At 31.9% G+C, this 17623-nt stretch overlaps 1 protein-coding gene across 1 annotated transcript in view; it reads right to left on the bottom strand.

The window, feature by feature from the left end:
• Nucleotides 1-17623, bottom strand: part of LOC134237952 (neuroglian-like) — a 71324-nt gene that overhangs the window by 33621 nt on the left and 20080 nt on the right. Inside the window, exons 3-5 of the mRNA XM_062720088.1 lie at nt 13740-13890; nt 12266-12657; nt 5459-5578 (exon numbers count right to left, since the gene is read on the bottom strand). Coding sequence (XP_062576072.1) covers nt 5459-5578; nt 12266-12657; nt 13740-13890 — 663 coding nt within the window. The remainder of the gene's footprint in view (nt 1-5458; nt 5579-12265; nt 12658-13739; nt 13891-17623) is intronic.

Here is a 17623-nt window from a genome sequence, read left to right as displayed (position 1 = left end):
TAAGTAAATAGTTTAGAATTAGTTTAGAATATTTATTCAACCAATTTGGGCCCACAGTGGAGCATACAGAACAGTGTCAATCATCACAGTTATACATATATACAAAACAGAACAAAACAAACATTGTATAATGAACAGAGAGTTAGTTATCTTCTTTTAGGATGTATAGAATGTACATTATAAGTGGCCTATGTATAATATCTGCAATATGCCTATATTGAACTATGTTGTTTTCTCTTATTAAAATTTGCATTTAAAAGTTGGCATAATAAAACAACAAACTCAGAATCTTCATTTGACATAATCCATGTAAACAGGTCAACATTGTTAAGCAGTATCAAATTAGGAAAGGTTTTAAAGATTTTATCTAAAAACTCTCTTCTTGAGTCATTATAAAGTGAACATTCTAAAGCAAAAAATGCAATTTTACATCCTCAGTTGGACTTGAGGTGCAGTAAGGACAGATTCTCTCACACCTGGGAAGAATTTCATTTTTACCACATTTATTAATTTTCCTTTCATACCTACCCGTGTCCACCATTAAACAATGATTACTAATTCTGAATTTTGTGAGAATTACCCGATTGTCTTTCGGTTTTTCATATTCAAGTATTTTTCAAAATAAAAAGACCTTTTATACTTAAAATATGTATTTAATTTACCAAAGCCTTCCAAATAATTGGTACGAATATCGTTCCAAATGTTTAAAAAGTTTTTACAGTCTGGAAGAAGAAAAGAAGGCTAGACATCTTAAACAATGAAGACAGCAGGTAAATTTATGTATATACTGAGCATTACAAAAATATCAAGATTAACCAATGCATATTTTCTTAATTTTATTTGCCTTATACACAGAACCGGTAGTGGTCAGTGGTGACTCCTTATCAAATCAAGCGAACTATACCTTTTGACAGTTTAACTTTCTGACCAATGAATGAATTATTTTTATTAATAAAATGAATTTAAAGCATATAAAGATTACTTGCTGATACAGCTGAACTCCCCCCCCCACCCCCCCCGAAATATAAATGTCTATATAGGGATTGTATAAAATCTGTGCCATTCAGTAGGTTTACTTTTTATGATATGCTGAGAGAGACTTTTAAGTGAACATTATTTATCTTTATAATATAAATTTCCACTTCTGTCAGTTTTCATTCATTGTTTATCCTATTATTTCATTTCTTTATTGGCATAAGCATACTGATAAGGCACATATTTTACAGAATTGTTTTGTTAAAATATTAAACTAGAGCAAGTTTGTTTCTATAAGAAAAAGTGCATCAAAAGTTTATAATGTGTGTTCAAATTCTTTGACAAAGTTTGTTTTGATCATCTGTCCTGAAATTGTTAAAAATATTTCAGTTTATCTAAATTTAAACCTCGCTTATTTCTTCTTTTTTTTTTAACAAAATTTTTAAAATACCTGTCCAGTAACAGAACAATTCTTATACTACATGTAGAATAAAGAAAAAAACTTTCTAAAGGATTACATATACATTTAATTAGCTTGAAATTGGTGTATATTGGAAAGATCAGGAATTATTCACCATTGCAGGTTCAGAAGGGATGCCATATTTCAGGTTTGAAACCAGGCAAGTGAAAACTGAATTCCAACCCACTTCAACATACCGGTACTTGTACCCACTGTCTTCAAGATATCAGTGTTTGAGATGTCAAAGTTCAAATATAATAGGAACATGTTTATGATATTATGTGATGGCATCCTCAAATCTTATGCCGTATAACAATATGTTTTAGAACTTATCAAGTTTTATCCTGTACCTAGCCAAAAAACTCAACTCAGCATAATTCTCATTAACTAATTGTCAGTGTTACTTGCGTATGTCAATGTAGGTCATTACCGGTACATGCCTGACCAACAAAAACTCTAAAGTGGAAAATCCAGAGACAAGGTTTTCAAAGCAGCAGAAACAGTAAAATTTTGGTCATGTAAATCTAATGTTGTGTAGTTGAGAATAAATGTACCCTAAATGTTGCATCTATAAAAAATAAACAAAGCGAAATGTTCTCTTGTTTTCAGAATTTATTTACAGGTGAAAAAAAAGAAAAGGAGATTGATATAGTTGGTGTGATGAGATGTTGGCAGGAACCTAGTAAAATGAAAGGAAGAACTTCCTTAAAATGATACTTGTGGGGGACAGTGTCTCAAGGGGGGGGGGGGGAGGGCATTGTTTCAACTGACTTTACAGAATACAAAAGATCCATTGCAAACCTAATTATTAATTATATGCCAAACACTATGTATAAAGTTTTCCATTGTTGGATATTTATGTTTAAATCCAAGATAACTTACCCAAGAGGATGTGATTTTTTTTTAAACCAATGTAATTTTTCTCAAGTTTAAAGCCGTGTTTCATAAGTTTTAAAAGAAAAAATCAGAAGGGGGGGGGGATAAATTTTTGACTTTATTCAAAGTATTCAAAGGTTTGCAGTTGCCCATGAATTTAATAAGTATATAAAGTAACAAGTTGAAATGAGTAAAATATTATGAATGTCCTGCTTGTTTTAGTTTCATCTCAGAATTTTTCAAGTTTGACCAAATCTTGAAAAAGGAAAAGCCACAAGGTTTTGCAATTATTTGACACAGCATTACAAAATGCATTATATTTTTGAAACATCATAAAGATGCAAATTTAAAATGCCAAAAAATTTAGTTCACATTCACATTTAATTCATTACGTAGGTTTCATAAAAGAGTAAAGAAGTGTAGTTTTGGGAATATTGTTAAATGCAGGCATTTTGGTTAAAAATCTGGTATTCCTGTCTCCATGGTAACAAATCTTGCATTCCTGTTTCCATAGTAACAGAGAATGGATAGGGAAAATTTTATTTCATATTAGTTTCAATCTAAGAGGGATAGTTTCAGGAAACTTGAAACATGCCCTGGTTAGTCTACATGTACTTCAAAATTGTCAATTTTACGGAAGGGGGGGGGGGGGCATTTTGTGCAGGTGTTCACAGTTCTCCTATATATGAACAGATTTACATGTATTAATGCTCTTGGAAATGGGATGTGAATATTTTTACATGACACTTCTCCTAGATATTGACTAATTTTACTGTAAATGACATAAAAACAGGTAGAAAGGAACATTTCTTTTTCTATATGAACTTAATGAAATGTGCATATGTTCCTTGAAATACGGAAATTTTGCAAATTTTGGGTAATTTTTCATCAGCTTTTTAAAAAAAATATTTAAATGTCCCATAAATATTTTAATGTGTTTAAACTAACTTATATACCATCTATACAATGCACTGTTTCATGAATTTCAAATCAGTGTGCAAAGTATTAAAAAATCGCTTTGAAAAAGGGTCTAAAATGGTAATTTTCTCAATTTGGCAAAATGCCAAAATCCCCAAAGATAAGCATTGTTAAGCCATTGTGTAGAATTACAGTTTTTAAAAAATTATGTTGTTATACTAAAGAGGAATAATAGTAGTTTTGAAACAAAAGTAGATTTTCCCAGTCTCTTGTTTCTTTTAAGCTCATTTTTATTCAGTAAGACCGACAAATTCACATTTTTGGGTCAAATTTTAAGTAGAATTTACAGAGGAAACAATAGGTGCCGTTACCATGACAACGAGACATTTTTTGAAATAAAAAAATATAAAACCATTAATGATGTGACAATGTGAGTACACACAAAAAGTTTCATTAAAATTGAAAATGTAGCGTGGCCAAGCATTATTGATATTGTTTGATAATTACAGAGAATTGATATTAAAATTCTTTGGGACAAGACCTTTAATTTGGGTACCACCATATTTTACCTCTTAATCTCTTGACCTTGGAGTGTGACCCAGTTTACAAGAAAAATACCAAACTTTAAACTTGGTGCTAGGGCTTTCATGCTTAAAATGTGTAGTCATTGTGTTCTTTCAACAGGTATAAATATTTTTGACCTTGACCCTAGAGTTTGATCCACTTTAAAAAAAAAGTTAAACCTTGGCAATAACTTTTAAACAGGAAGTACTAGGGATTTCTCTCTTATTTCACATGACTTGTATATTCCTTGAGACAAGACTTTCCTTTTTATACCAACAACTTTGATCCTTTGACCTTGGAGTTTGACTTACATTTGAGAAACTTAAACTTTCGCTAAAAGCTGCCGTACGGGGCATCACAAACACATCTTGTCTTTGTTATTTTAAGGGGTGGCATCTCCATATGAGTGAAAAATTCCCAATAGAGATGTTTTCACAACAAACAAACAAATTATTTAAAAAAAAAAAACACACACACACAGTGTACATGTACATGTTTTATATTCAACAGATATACTTCTGTTCATATCTCTTAAGTTCTCCCTTGAATCACAAATGATGATATAAATATTTTAAAATAATTATTTTTAAAGTTGAAAAGGTTAATAGTGTACATTAAAATTGACTAAGCTCTGTGGTAGAATTAGTTATAACAGTTTAGCTTTATTTTGCTACTCAATGCACCTTGATTAACTATTTTCAATCATATACTTTTATCTGAAATGTGCAGTTTTTTCAACACTGTACATGTCATACATTTTCAGCTTCTCAAAAAAAATGCATGAAAAAAACCCAGCTTTTCAGAAACTGTAACCCTTTCCACATAGTTGTGAATCATAGGTTTTTAGCTCCTTTAGCTTTCCTGGTTTCTGTATAAAATATATGAGTTCAGGGAAGACGGGGCATTTTTGCATTAAAAAACGTCATTTTTCGACCCCCATTTGACCCCCCATGGCAAAATAAAAATTCCGAAACCTTATTGCACATCTACATGAACCACCGACCATCTCCCAAAAGATGATTAGGCTACTGAGTAAAATATATGAGGAGTTCAGGGAAGATGGGGATATTTGCATAAAAAATGCCATTTTCGACCCCCATTTGACCCCCCGGGGTAAAATCAGAATTCCAAAACCTTACTCCACATCTACATGACAACACCAACCATCTCCCAAAAGATGATTAGGCTACTGAGTAAAATATAGCTTTTCTGGCCCAGTGGTTCTTCAGTAGAAGATTTTCAAAGATTTTTCCTATATATTTCTATGTAAAACTTTGATTCCCCATTGTGGCCCCCCCCCATACCCTTAGGGGTTATGATTTGAACAATTTAGAATCTACACTACCCAAGGATGCTTCCACATAAATTTCAGCTTTTCTGGCCCAGTGGTTCTTAAGAAGATTTTTTAATGACCCCAACCTATTTTTGTCTTTTCTTGATTATTTCCCTTTGTGAGGGGACTTGGCCCTTCATTTTAACAATTTAGATTCCCCTTTACCCAAGGATGCCTTGTACTAAGTTTGGTCAAAATTGGCCCAGTGGTTCTCGAGAAGAAGTCAAAAATGTGAAAAGTTTACAGACAGACAGATAGATAGATGGACGGACAAGGGACAAAATGTGATCAGAAAAGCTCACTTGAGCTAAAGATATATTTTACTTTGATACCTTTTACACTTAAACTTGTAAATGGTCCTTTACTATAGAATCCAATGAAACTAAGAGAGGCGAAACAGGAGTACATCTTTCCCCCATCTTCCTTGGCTATATTTGTGAAGTGTAAGTTGCCTGAAATGACAATGAGTATAAATAATAATCAATAATCGTATAGCTTATAGATAAGTCTATAAAAAACTACTAAAACTCTACAGACTTTAAGAGTTTAATATGTTGCCATTTATTTGAAAAATTACAATTTTTTTTCAAGTGCATATTCCAAGTTTTCTTATGCCTTAATAGACTAGAAATATGTCCATAGGACATGAATGCCGCGCCGAGGATATATTAGTAAAGCAACATGAAAATTTGTATGTGTATAAAAGAACTGCGAACGATAGTATTGTTCTCCCGCCTACCTCCAAGTCAAAATTTTTAAAAGTTAACATATTCGATGAATTTTTAATATTTTTTAAAGATAATTGTATGGATTTTCATAAAATATTACTTATTTGGGAAAACAAAGAGAGATAACTCTAAAATTTTGGTAAAACTTGTGTTTTTCACTATAGAAATCAACGGAAAACAGAAAATATTTTTAAAACATCTCCCCCCCCCCCCCGTGTCACAAAAATTCCTTCTTACAGGTGGAATGTTATTTCACAAATTCATACCAAAGCTTTTTGTGTGACACGGGGGGGGGGGGGGGGGGGGGGACATATATTTATTGACAAAAAACAATAATAATGCTTATTTCCCACCAATTTAAAAGCGATTTACAACTGAAACATTTTATTTTATTGATATCTTTATGTTTTATTTATTTGCCTAAAACATAAGAAAAGATATAAGAAACATTTAATTATATCCAAGACTATTTCAAAATATGGTGATGCTTGAAACTCCGATTTCAATGGAAAATATCATCTACCCCCCTTTTTTCAAGAGCTGGAATTATGGATAATTTCCTGTTTAGCGCTGATATTAAGACAATTCATCAATTACCATTGAACTGTTCTTTGTATTAAATAAAGATTTTATGATCAAATTGCTATCTATATTAAATTAAATGGTTCCAAAATGTAGGCAGGAATCGAGAGTTAGCGTGCTTATTTCTTTGATCAGAATATCTTGAATAGTGATGCAGCTGAATTGCTTACATTAGTATGTATCAGCATATGAAGTTTGACACTAATTTCATTAAAGTGAGGTCAAAGTCAAAGGAAATACCAAGGTCAAAAACTGTTGATTCAGTTGAAAAGCTCTCATAAGTAAGTATCGGCAAATGAAGTTGAAAATATAATTATAAATGGTTTCTTTAAAACTGACTTAAACAAAAATGGATAAAAGTGAGGTCAAGGTCAAATGAAAGGTCAAGCTTAAAAATGATGATATGATGATACACTTGAAATGCTCACCTCAATATCTATAAGCTGATGACGTTTGACACTAATTTAGGAAAAGTGAGGTCAATGTTAAAGCAAAGGTTAAGGTCAAAAATGTTGATGCAGTTGCATATCTCTCATCAGTATGAATCAACATATGAAGTTTGATAAAAATATCTAGAAATGATGTCTTTAATAAAACATAGGTAATCAAAGATTAACAAGCTCACCTTGATGAATATTATCAGTGTAAGTTAAATGCATATCTCATATCATATTTTCTTAATATTTAGTATTTATCCTAACAACATATTCTTGAAAGTTGTGTTTAACCCCTTACATGGCATATACACATTTCTACACATGTAGTGTGAAACTTGTATAGTGTGAACAAATATTCATAACTTTGTTAATACTGTAGATATCAAGAACTTCAAATTCATTGGGATTGATATGTTCCCAAAACTTTAACCTGGTCTCATGTTTGGAAAATATAGGTCAGATCCAGCATCCGAAGCAAGTCTGGTAGTGTCCATCCCTAGATGCATCATCCATGCAAGTTTGGTTCAGGTAGGGCTTATAATTACTTGGGAATGAAAATATAAGTCAGATCCAGCATCCGAAGCAAGTCTGGAAGTGTCCATCCCTGATGCATCATCCATGCAAGTTTGGTTCAGGTAGGGCTTATAGTTACTTGGGAATGAAAATATAGGTCAGATCCAGCATCCGAAGCAAGTCTGGTAGTGTCCATCCCTAGATGCATCATCCATGCAAGTTTGGTTTAGGTGGGGCTTATAGTTACTAGGGAATAAAAATGTACGTCAGATCCAGCATCTGAAGCAAGTCTGGTAGTGTCCATCCCTAGTAGTCTGAAAAATCTGACGTTTTCCTGGCTTTTTACGATTTTGATATTTTACATGCCAGGAAAACGTCAGAACCGGCGCCATTACAAAAACTGGGAATTCACCGCCTCCAACCGGAAGCGGCATTCTCAGGTTGATTTTAGATACTTGCAAACTGAATTAAATGCTTAATTCACATTTTATCAATAGTACAATGTCTTTAGTACTCATCAATATCGTTTTTATGGTTTGTTTATGAAATAATATAATCTCCCTTACAGAAAAAACTAATAGAAACTTATAAGTGTTTTATAATCCACTTATTAGCAACTTATAAGTCACTTATAAATTTTGAAATTTACTTATAAGAGTACTATAAGTCAAAGTAAGTATAAGTGAGGAATGGATTTCGTTAATACTTCACTTATAAGTAAAGATGAGCTACATATCAGTGAATGTTTCACTTATACCTCACTTATAAGTGAAGATCAGTATGGTATGAGCGAAGTATAAGTGTGGACTTAGAATTTTTACCCTATACTAGACTTCTCTCAAGGAGCATTATGGGTATTCAAGGTAGCCAATCAGAGAGTTTGTCTCTGCAGAGATCAGCAACAAGAATTTGAAACCAAGTTTGTGTCTGTGAAAGGATGTTGGAGATTTTAGATTTATTTTGAGTATGCCTTCACATCAGGTACAACAAGTAGGTTCTATTTACATCATCTCTCTCTTTTAACTTCCTTTGCCTGAAATTTTGAATCAATTGACTCAGTTGCTTTCAGATTTCAAAAATTTGAAGAAGCCTCAAGGTCATTAAATCTTGTTGCCTTTTTGTTCAACATTTTTGTTTGTAAACTGAATTAATATGTTAAGTTTGCATCATCAAAGAAATGTCACATGAAAATGATTTTTTTCCATAAAATTTTTACTTGATTATTTCATCTACAGTGCAGATACATGTGTATATGTAAAAAAAATAGCTTTGAACATATCATGCATGGTTGGAAGTTCTGTTCTAAATTAAGATCTACAGTGCAGATACATGTGTATATGTAAAAAAATAGCTTTGAACATATCATGCATGGTTGGAAGTTCTGTTCTAAATTAAGATCTTACAGGTAGTGTTGTACTTCCCTTATAAGTCACTTATAGTCACTTATAAGTGACTAATACTTGATAAAGTATGAGGGTTAATGCTTGACTTATAAGTCACTTACAGTCACTTATAAGTGACTATACTTTCATAAAGCATAAGTGGCTAATACTGGCTTATAAGTCACTTATAGGTCAAGCAGCTCATCTGCATATAAAATCCTAATGAGTAACATATTAGTCACTTATAAGTTAAATGTATCAGTGAAGTGTAAGTCCAGAATAAACAACTTATAAGTAAAAGAATAAATCACTTATAAGTCACTTATCAGAAATTTCTGTAAGGGGGCCGATGAAAACATTTTATCTGACTGTCGAGATTAAAATTTTCATTTCATGCATTTTAAAATCTTGCAACTTCGGATTGGAGTATGGAGTGGTGAATTCTTTTCATCGATATTGGTGAGTTCTAGGAGCATTGTGCCATTGATAAATTGTAATTTCTGCATCTAATTCGGTTCCCAAGTATAGAAAATCAACTCTGGGTCGAGACGGTGAAATTTCCAGTTTTCGTAATGGCGCCGGTTCTGACGTTTTCCTGGCATGTAAAATATCAAAATCGTAAAAAAGCCAGGAAAACGTCAGATTTTTCGGACTACCATTCCTAGATGCATCATCCATGCAAGTTTGGTTCAGGTAGGGCTTATAGTTACTTGGGAATAAAAATATAGGTCAGATCCAGCATCTGAAGCAAGTCTGGTAGTGTCCATCCCTAGATGCATCATCCATGCAAGTTTGGTCCAAGTGGGGCTTATAGTTCCTTAGGAATGGACCTACTCCAAAGACTTTAACCTGGTCACTCATCTGGAAAATGTAGGTCAGATCCAGCATCCGAAGCAAATCTGGAAGTGTCCATCCTTAGATGCATCATGCATGCAAGTTTGGTCAAGCATAGTTCCTGGAAGTCACTCATTTGGAAAATGTCCATCCAGCATCCGAAGCAAGTCTGATGCATCATGCATCATGCGTGCAAGTTTGTATCAGCATGTGAAGTTTGATAACACCATCTTGAATGGTATGTTTAAAACTGAGCTAAACACTAATTTAAGAAAAGTGAGGTCAAGGTCAAAGAAAAGGTCAAGGTCAAAAAATGTGGATGCAGTTGCATAGCCCTCATCAATATCTATAAGCATATGAAGTTTGATGAAAATATCTTGGTTAGTTTTTTGAAACTTAGCTTTGAAGAGAGCTAAACACAAAGTGTGACGGAAGGATGGATGGACAGATGGACGGAAGATGGACATGACAAACACTATATGCCCCGGCCATATTTATGGCAGGGCATAAAAATAATCATGCCAAGCGTAAGAGCATAAGGGTTACATGTACATTTTAGATAACATACGAGGGCTGTTCAATAAATAATGTCCTGAGCTCTATGACATATAACATGTATATAATATGACATAAAGCAGATTTAAGCTTGACTTTCCCTCACGATTGAATCTTTAATGAATTGAAATCAGTTTACATGACCATTTTTCCTCTCATATTTTCTTTGGGAGAAGTTGGAAAACAAGGACTATTTGAGACACTGCGTTAAAAACCACAAGTCTCTGCTGAGACTGTAACTCTACTGGTTTGTACTTAAAATAAAGGAAGAGAAAAGTAGCAATTGGGATTTTAAAATCAGAATCTCATAAACAGAAATATGAATCTTAGTGTCGTCTACTTGTGTGCCAACCCTTACAGAAATTTCTGATAAGTGACTTATAATAAGTGATTTATGCTTTTACTTATAAGTTGTTTATTCTGGACTTACACTTCACGGATACATTTAAATTATACGTGACTAATAAGGTACTCATTAGGATTTTATATGCAAATGAGCTGCTTGACCTATAAGTGACTTATAAGCCAGTATTAGCCACTTATGCTTTATGCAAGTATTGTCACTTATAAGTGACTATAAGTGACTTATAAGTCAAGCATTAACCCTTCATACTCTATCAAGTATGAGTGATCTTTAAGTAAGATATAAGTGAAGTACAACACTACCTGTAAGGCCTTAATTTAGAACAGATTACTTCCAATCATGCAGGGATTGCATGATATGTTCAAAACTTTTTTTTGTACATATACATCTGCACTTTAGATGAAATAATCTTTAACCTTGCCCATAACTTTTGATTTAGTGGAGCTATGACTTTTACATTTCACATGTGTATTCTTTGTGACAAGACCTTACTTATGGTACCACCAAATTTGACCTTTTGACCTTGGAGTTTGACCCACTTTTACACAAAAATTCGAAACTTTTTCTTTTGCCATACCTTTTGGACAGTAGACACCTGGACTTTTATACTTCACATATATATTCTTTGTGATAAGACCTTTCATTGGATACCAACAACTTGACCTTTTGACCTTGACCTTGGATATTTCTGTACTTAATTAAAAAACTCTAACCTAGGCCATAACTTTGAACAGTAAGGAATAGTGCTTTCATACTTCTCAAATGTAATCTTTGTGAAAAAAAACTTTCATTGATACCAAGAACTTTGACCCTTTGACCTTGATCTTGGAGTTTGACTTACTTTTATGAATCAAACCTTGACCATAACTTTTAAAGGGATAGGGCTAGTGCATTCATACTAAATATATTTAATTCATGTGACAAGCCTTTTCTTTGGGTACCACCAAATTTGACACTTTGACCTTGGAGTTTGACCTACTTTTCAAAATTGGTAACCTTGGCCATGACTTTTGAAGGGCTAGGGCTTTCATACTTCACATATGTATTTTTTGTGACAAGACCTTTCATTAGATACCAGTAACCTTGACCTTTTGACCTTGACCTTATAGATTCTTCTCGTTCTTATGAAAAAACTTTAACCTTGGCCATAACTTTTGAACACTAAGGGCTAGTGCTCTCATACTTCACATATGTAATCCTTGTGAGAAGACCCTTCATTGAATACCATGGACTCTGAACCTTTGACCTTGACATTGGAGTTTGACATAATTTAAAAAAAACAAACCTTGATCATTACTTTCGAAGGGTTAGGGCTAGTGCTTTCACACTTTTCATATATAATCCTTGTGACAAGACCTTTTGATATCAAGAATTATGACACTTTGACCTTGGAGTAACTCCTTCATTTCAAAATTGGTAAGCATGGCGATAACTTTTGAAGGGTTAGGGCTAGGGCTTCCATACTTCACATATGTATTCTTTGTGGCAAGACCTTTCATTGGATACCAATTATCTTAACCTTGGAGACTTTCATACCTATGAAAAAACTTTAACCTTGCCTGCTTTCATATTTAACAATTGTATTTCCAGTGATAATACCCTACTTTGGATACACATATATATTAATTTTGCATAAAAGAAAAGTTTAATCTTCACAACGTTGCCATACGGGGGCATCAGTGTTTCACAAACACATTTTGTCTTTGATATAGAAATAATGTGGTTTCACCATACAGAACATTACCTTCATAATCCATGACAATTCTGTCATTCAATGTCATTTCCTTCAATGTGTCATCTGTAGTCCACTTAAGAATAGCCTTTGGATTGGAGTAAGGTGGGTCACAAGTCAGAAGTACATACTGTCCAAGAAGCACAACCTTTGGAGGTCGGTCATTATTATTTTGAAAAGATGAGATGTGTGCCTCAATTAATTCAACCTTCTTGCTCAGTGACAAAGCTTGACTACTAGCACTGCCTGCTCTGCATTGGTAAATCCCATAATCACTCTCTTGCACATGATGAATGTTTAACGTACCTAGTCCATGTTCTTTATAAATGCGTAAAGTATTATTTTTATATGTAACTTCTGTTGAATTAAAATCTATTAATTTTCCATCCTTTATCCAATCATAGCTGAAATTCAAAAGAAGTATGATTTCATCAGATATTTTTTACACAAACTCATTATATTTTTTATTTCTTTTATGCTATGATCACATAAAGCAATACAGAACAGATCTAAGAATCATCAGTCCGTAACTTTTTTGAAACACAAATTTAAAAGACAATGTACAAAAACTTCAAACACTGCAACATTTTGTTGCTATGTTAAAGATGACAAATGTTAATGGGTAGATAATAATCCAAGTCTATTAAAATTACCAACTGAAGGAAAAGTATAAAACCAAATTTATTTCTAACACATTTTCTTAGTAAGATAACACTGAGAAATTATAAACAGTACTGGGGATTGGAGCTGTTAAAATTGATGGTGTGTTTTTAAAAAAAATCATTTGTTAAAAATGTTATACATTAGAAATGTTGTCTTTTTTACATAAATAAAGTCTATACAGTCAAACCTTTATTAAGCAGCCATCTACGGAATGCATTAAAAGTGACCTTTGTAGAGAGGTGACCTTTGGATAGAGGTTCATCCTTTTTAAAGGAATTTATATACAAATATTTCAGTTATGTGTTTAAATTATGTATTTGAGTATAAAATATACAAGAAGACATTAGTGATCTCACTAATTTTTTTTTATTCCATAGATGCATGACTTTTGAGGATGAATTCAAACTATATATATAATAAATCCAAGAAAATTAATAAAATACCTATATGTTGAATCTTACAGGGTGTTGCATTATCCCCATCAAAACAACAATTTTTTTTTTCTGTGTAAGGAATGAATATTTTATGAAATGATTAAAATCAATCAAATATTATCTTATCTAAACTTGATTCATAAAGTTAACCTCTGTATATTTATTTTTTTGTTAAATACATGTACATGAATTCTTGTATAATAAACAGACAAGTCATTGTCTAACTTTGCAGATAATATTACTTTTGGAAAACAATGTGGTGAAATATATTAATTTAGGGAAACTTGATTTTTGCAACATTTAAATATAACATAAAGATTTTGATTTACCCTTAAGATGTTTCATGATCCCGGGGCCGGATAACCGAGGCGCCACAGTTAGTAAATTACCTTAATTTTGGAGTATTTCCACTAGCAACACATTGTAAACGTGTATTCTTTTCTTTTGGTAGGTACACATATACTCGATCTCCAAGTTCTGGGTTCCAACTTCTCATAGGATAAGGTTTAGGACCTGCTGTAATGCTTGGAGGAGAAGGCACTAAAACAAAAATCTTCAAAGTAATGCATTTGTATACTATAGATACACAATATTAAGTTTTGTAAAAAACCAAAACACTGTTCTATAGGAAGTAAGATAAACATGTACATAAATTATTGTATATGCTATTTTTTATTCATCAAGCTTAATTCAATACATTTTTTATATATATTCTATATGGCACTTTGTAATGTGTTACTCTGTCAAATTACGGATATTGATTAAAAAATATGACATTGGTTATTTCCAAAAAAAAAAAAAGGAGTTCATGGACCACATCATTCACCTGAGCAAAATGGCACATGAAAAGTTTACAGGAGGTTGGAAAACTTACTTGAGGTTAAATTATGGCTTAAATTTGCAGTTCTAAAACAAAACATTTTTTTTCTATAGTATATATTCCTTTATGCAATTTAATCCCCTATTGTATCCCCCTACCTATCTTGGGGTTGGGGGGTGGGGGGGTCATAATTTAAACAAACTTCAATCTGCACACCTGAAGATGCTTCAATATTAACACAACTAATCATGGCTCTACTATTCTTGACCAGAAGATTTTTTCCCCATACATTCATATGTAAAACTTTTATCTCCATGTCGCTCCACCTTCAGATTTCTTCATTTAAACAAAATTAAATCTCCACTACCTGAGGATGCTTTACACCTATTCTCACATAATCTGTCCATATGCGCTATTTGGATGTCGCAAGCACTTTAAATTACATTAGTATAAAAATAACTGGTAAATTTTTTAGTATTTTGTTTGTGATATGTCTATAGTTACCAAACCAACATAGTAAAATGTTAATACACAGGTTAAAACCTCCCTGGGATCCAAGTATATAGTCTAAAAAGTGGTTTTTCAGTCTGTCACTCAGGCAAAGGTCAATGTTTGGACCATTGAATAAAACACAGAAATTATATTTTATGTTAAAAGTTATGACTTTTACATGTAACAATGCGTAAATATACTGAATTTTCACACTTTAAAATATTTGTCTACAGTGAAATTAAAAAAAAATGTAAAATGATTATGTCGCAAATTTTTTGTAATTAATGTTATCAAAATACATGTATTATTATTTGTTTAAATAGCATAAAAGGGTATATAAAACATAAAATATCTACTAGAATATCCAACAATGTCCATAAAATGCTATCAGAATCAAAGAAAAGTTATATGACAGAATACTTACAAAAAAACATTGGTCTGGTAACCAGAGGTGAGTGGTTCATTTTAAGGATGTATTTTACGTTATCAACGATACTTCAAGAATATGAGTATAAATGTCTTTGCACATATCAATATATTTATTCTTCTTGATGTACCAAACAAGTAAAATATCAAAACGAGCATTGTTACAACGCACTTTGAAAAATTACGCACTTTGAAAAAAATTTTCAAAGTGCGTTAAAATTTGGGACCAAGCTAACGCACTTTTAAAAAAATAAATTTTTTTCGTGCACTTTGAAAAAAAATGTAAAGATTGATCAATATTCCTTCAAATAATCGGTATGATAAATAACAGATCCTGGTTTGATAACTTTTTAATGATAAAGTCACTGTAGGACCTGAAATATTGACGTTTTAAATATTGAAGGTTTTGATAAAATAAATTAAGGGAAAATTAAAGGGTCTTGAAAAAAAGAGTGATGATTGTTTAAGTTCATTAATTCGTTTCTTCTTTTTTTTAATTCTAGTCTTTGATAAGTAGATGTAAAGGTGTATAGGGGGCACTAACAGAGGACAGCTTCAAGCAACTTAGCATTTATCATAATAAAAAGGGGCTAATTTGATTGTTCAAAACTATGAAAATTCTTTCTCTCTCATAAGTTTTACTGTACTTAAAAATTTCTAGTTTTCATCTGTTTTAATTAACTCATTTATTATTGAAAGTTTTCAACGTCATACCAGTTAGGAAATATATAATTATATGAATGCTTTGAGTATAGCATAGACATTGAAACTGGGCGAAGGGCCAGGGGAGGGGATGGGGGGCTAAGCCCCCCCCCCCACTTATTTTGGAAAGATATATACATCGTATAAGCATTGAAAATGCAGCATACCCTTTTTTAGGTTTATTGCTCCCCTCCCCCCTTTGTTACCGACACCTATGTATTGGAAAGATAAAGATTTGGACTTAGGGATCTTATACCCGTCTTCTCCTCTTTTCGATGGGAGTAAAATCAATTCATTTTTGAGGTTAGGGTTAGGCTTAGTTTTTTGAAAGATAAATAACAAATAAAATCTTTCCATGACTAAAATATGATTTTTTTTTTTTCAAAGTGCGTTAACTGGTAAAATATATTGATGTAAACTCTTAACGCACTTTGAAAAAAATTTTCAAAGTGCGTTGAGTTGGTCCCAAATTTAACACACTTTGAAAAAAATTTTCATAGTGCGTTGATTTTGTCCCAATTTTAATGCACTTTGAAAAATTTTTTCAAAGTGCGTAATTTTTTCAAAGTGCGTTGCCACAGAGCATTTATCTGTGCGAGTAAATATTTTACACAAATAAAACTGATAAAAAGTAATTAACGTTATGTAATTTACGTTATCAGCAGAAAACATACATGCTACGTATCTTGCAAATAAGACGTCGGAACAATATGGAACCATGCAGGAAACGTTATTGATTTTCTCTCGAGAGCATCTTAACATCACCGAACTTCTGATGTAGATCTGGGGCCCGTTTTACAAAAGGACTTATGACTTGAGACCAAATTGAATTCTTCATATAACTTTTTTAATTAACATTTTATTGAAAATTATTTTCTACTTTTTAAAAGGAATGTGGTAAGATATTTTTACACAAACAATTTCAAAGAGAATTATTTATTTTGCAAAATTTTACAACAATATGAAGTTTTTGGTCTTACCTTTTGTAATAAAAGCGCCATCAGATTGTAAATTACAAACCTTTAATAACTTTCAAATATTTCTTTATTGATTCATCAAGAATGCATTTTTGGCGTGACCTTTATTTTAAAAAATAATGTGTACTTCTTTTTATTTGAAGCAATAGTTCACGTCATATAAATCTCTGTTCATTGGGGACTTACTGAAGCAAAACTTTCATAACGTAAATTACAGTAAAAATAACATAAATTAAATATACTTCAAATGCCTTTTTCTGTAATTATATTTCATAAACTTTGTTTAACAGAGATAGTTAAGTCAAAAGAAGAAATTAAAAAGCATATAGGGAGTAAAAGAAGATAAAATAGGGAGAGACTTGACTAGAAAAATAAAGGAAAAAATACACCCTGACAGCAGATTTTACGTTATCATTATATCTAACGGTGAATCTCTTAAAAGGATGAAAAATTATCATTATTTGTGGCATTTTATGGGGGTTTTAAAATAATGTAATTCATTTAGATGGGTGGAAATAAGTTCGAGAAAATATTAATTTTTACTTTGCAATAGCAATGAAATTGTAATTTACATTATCAATATATTTCTTTAAGAGAAATGATTGAGAATTTTCTCAGTTTCTTAGCAAAGTAAATTTTCTAATCCTTTTTTCTTCAGGATTCAAAAACATGAAATTCAGTTTAAAAATTTCTTGCGAAAAAGAACAGAATTATTTCAGTTCAAAAATAAGAATAAAGCAAACAAGATTTGTTAATTACAAATTAAGAGAAAAACACTGGCATAAAAACAAAATTTTTGTAATATTTTTAGTACACACATAGTTCTAAAAAAAACTCAGATAAATTTAACATTCAT

Source organism: Saccostrea cucullata, unplaced genomic scaffold, assembly GCF_032062105.1.
Source record: "Saccostrea cucullata isolate Sc308-1 unplaced genomic scaffold, CSIRO_AGI_Scuc_v1 ctg576, whole genome shotgun sequence".
In the NCBI taxonomy this organism is placed as follows: Eukaryota; Metazoa; Mollusca; class Bivalvia; order Ostreida; family Ostreidae; genus Saccostrea; species Saccostrea cuccullata.
Note: the sequence above shows the minus strand (reverse complement) of the source record. Positions and strands in the feature narration are given on the sequence as shown.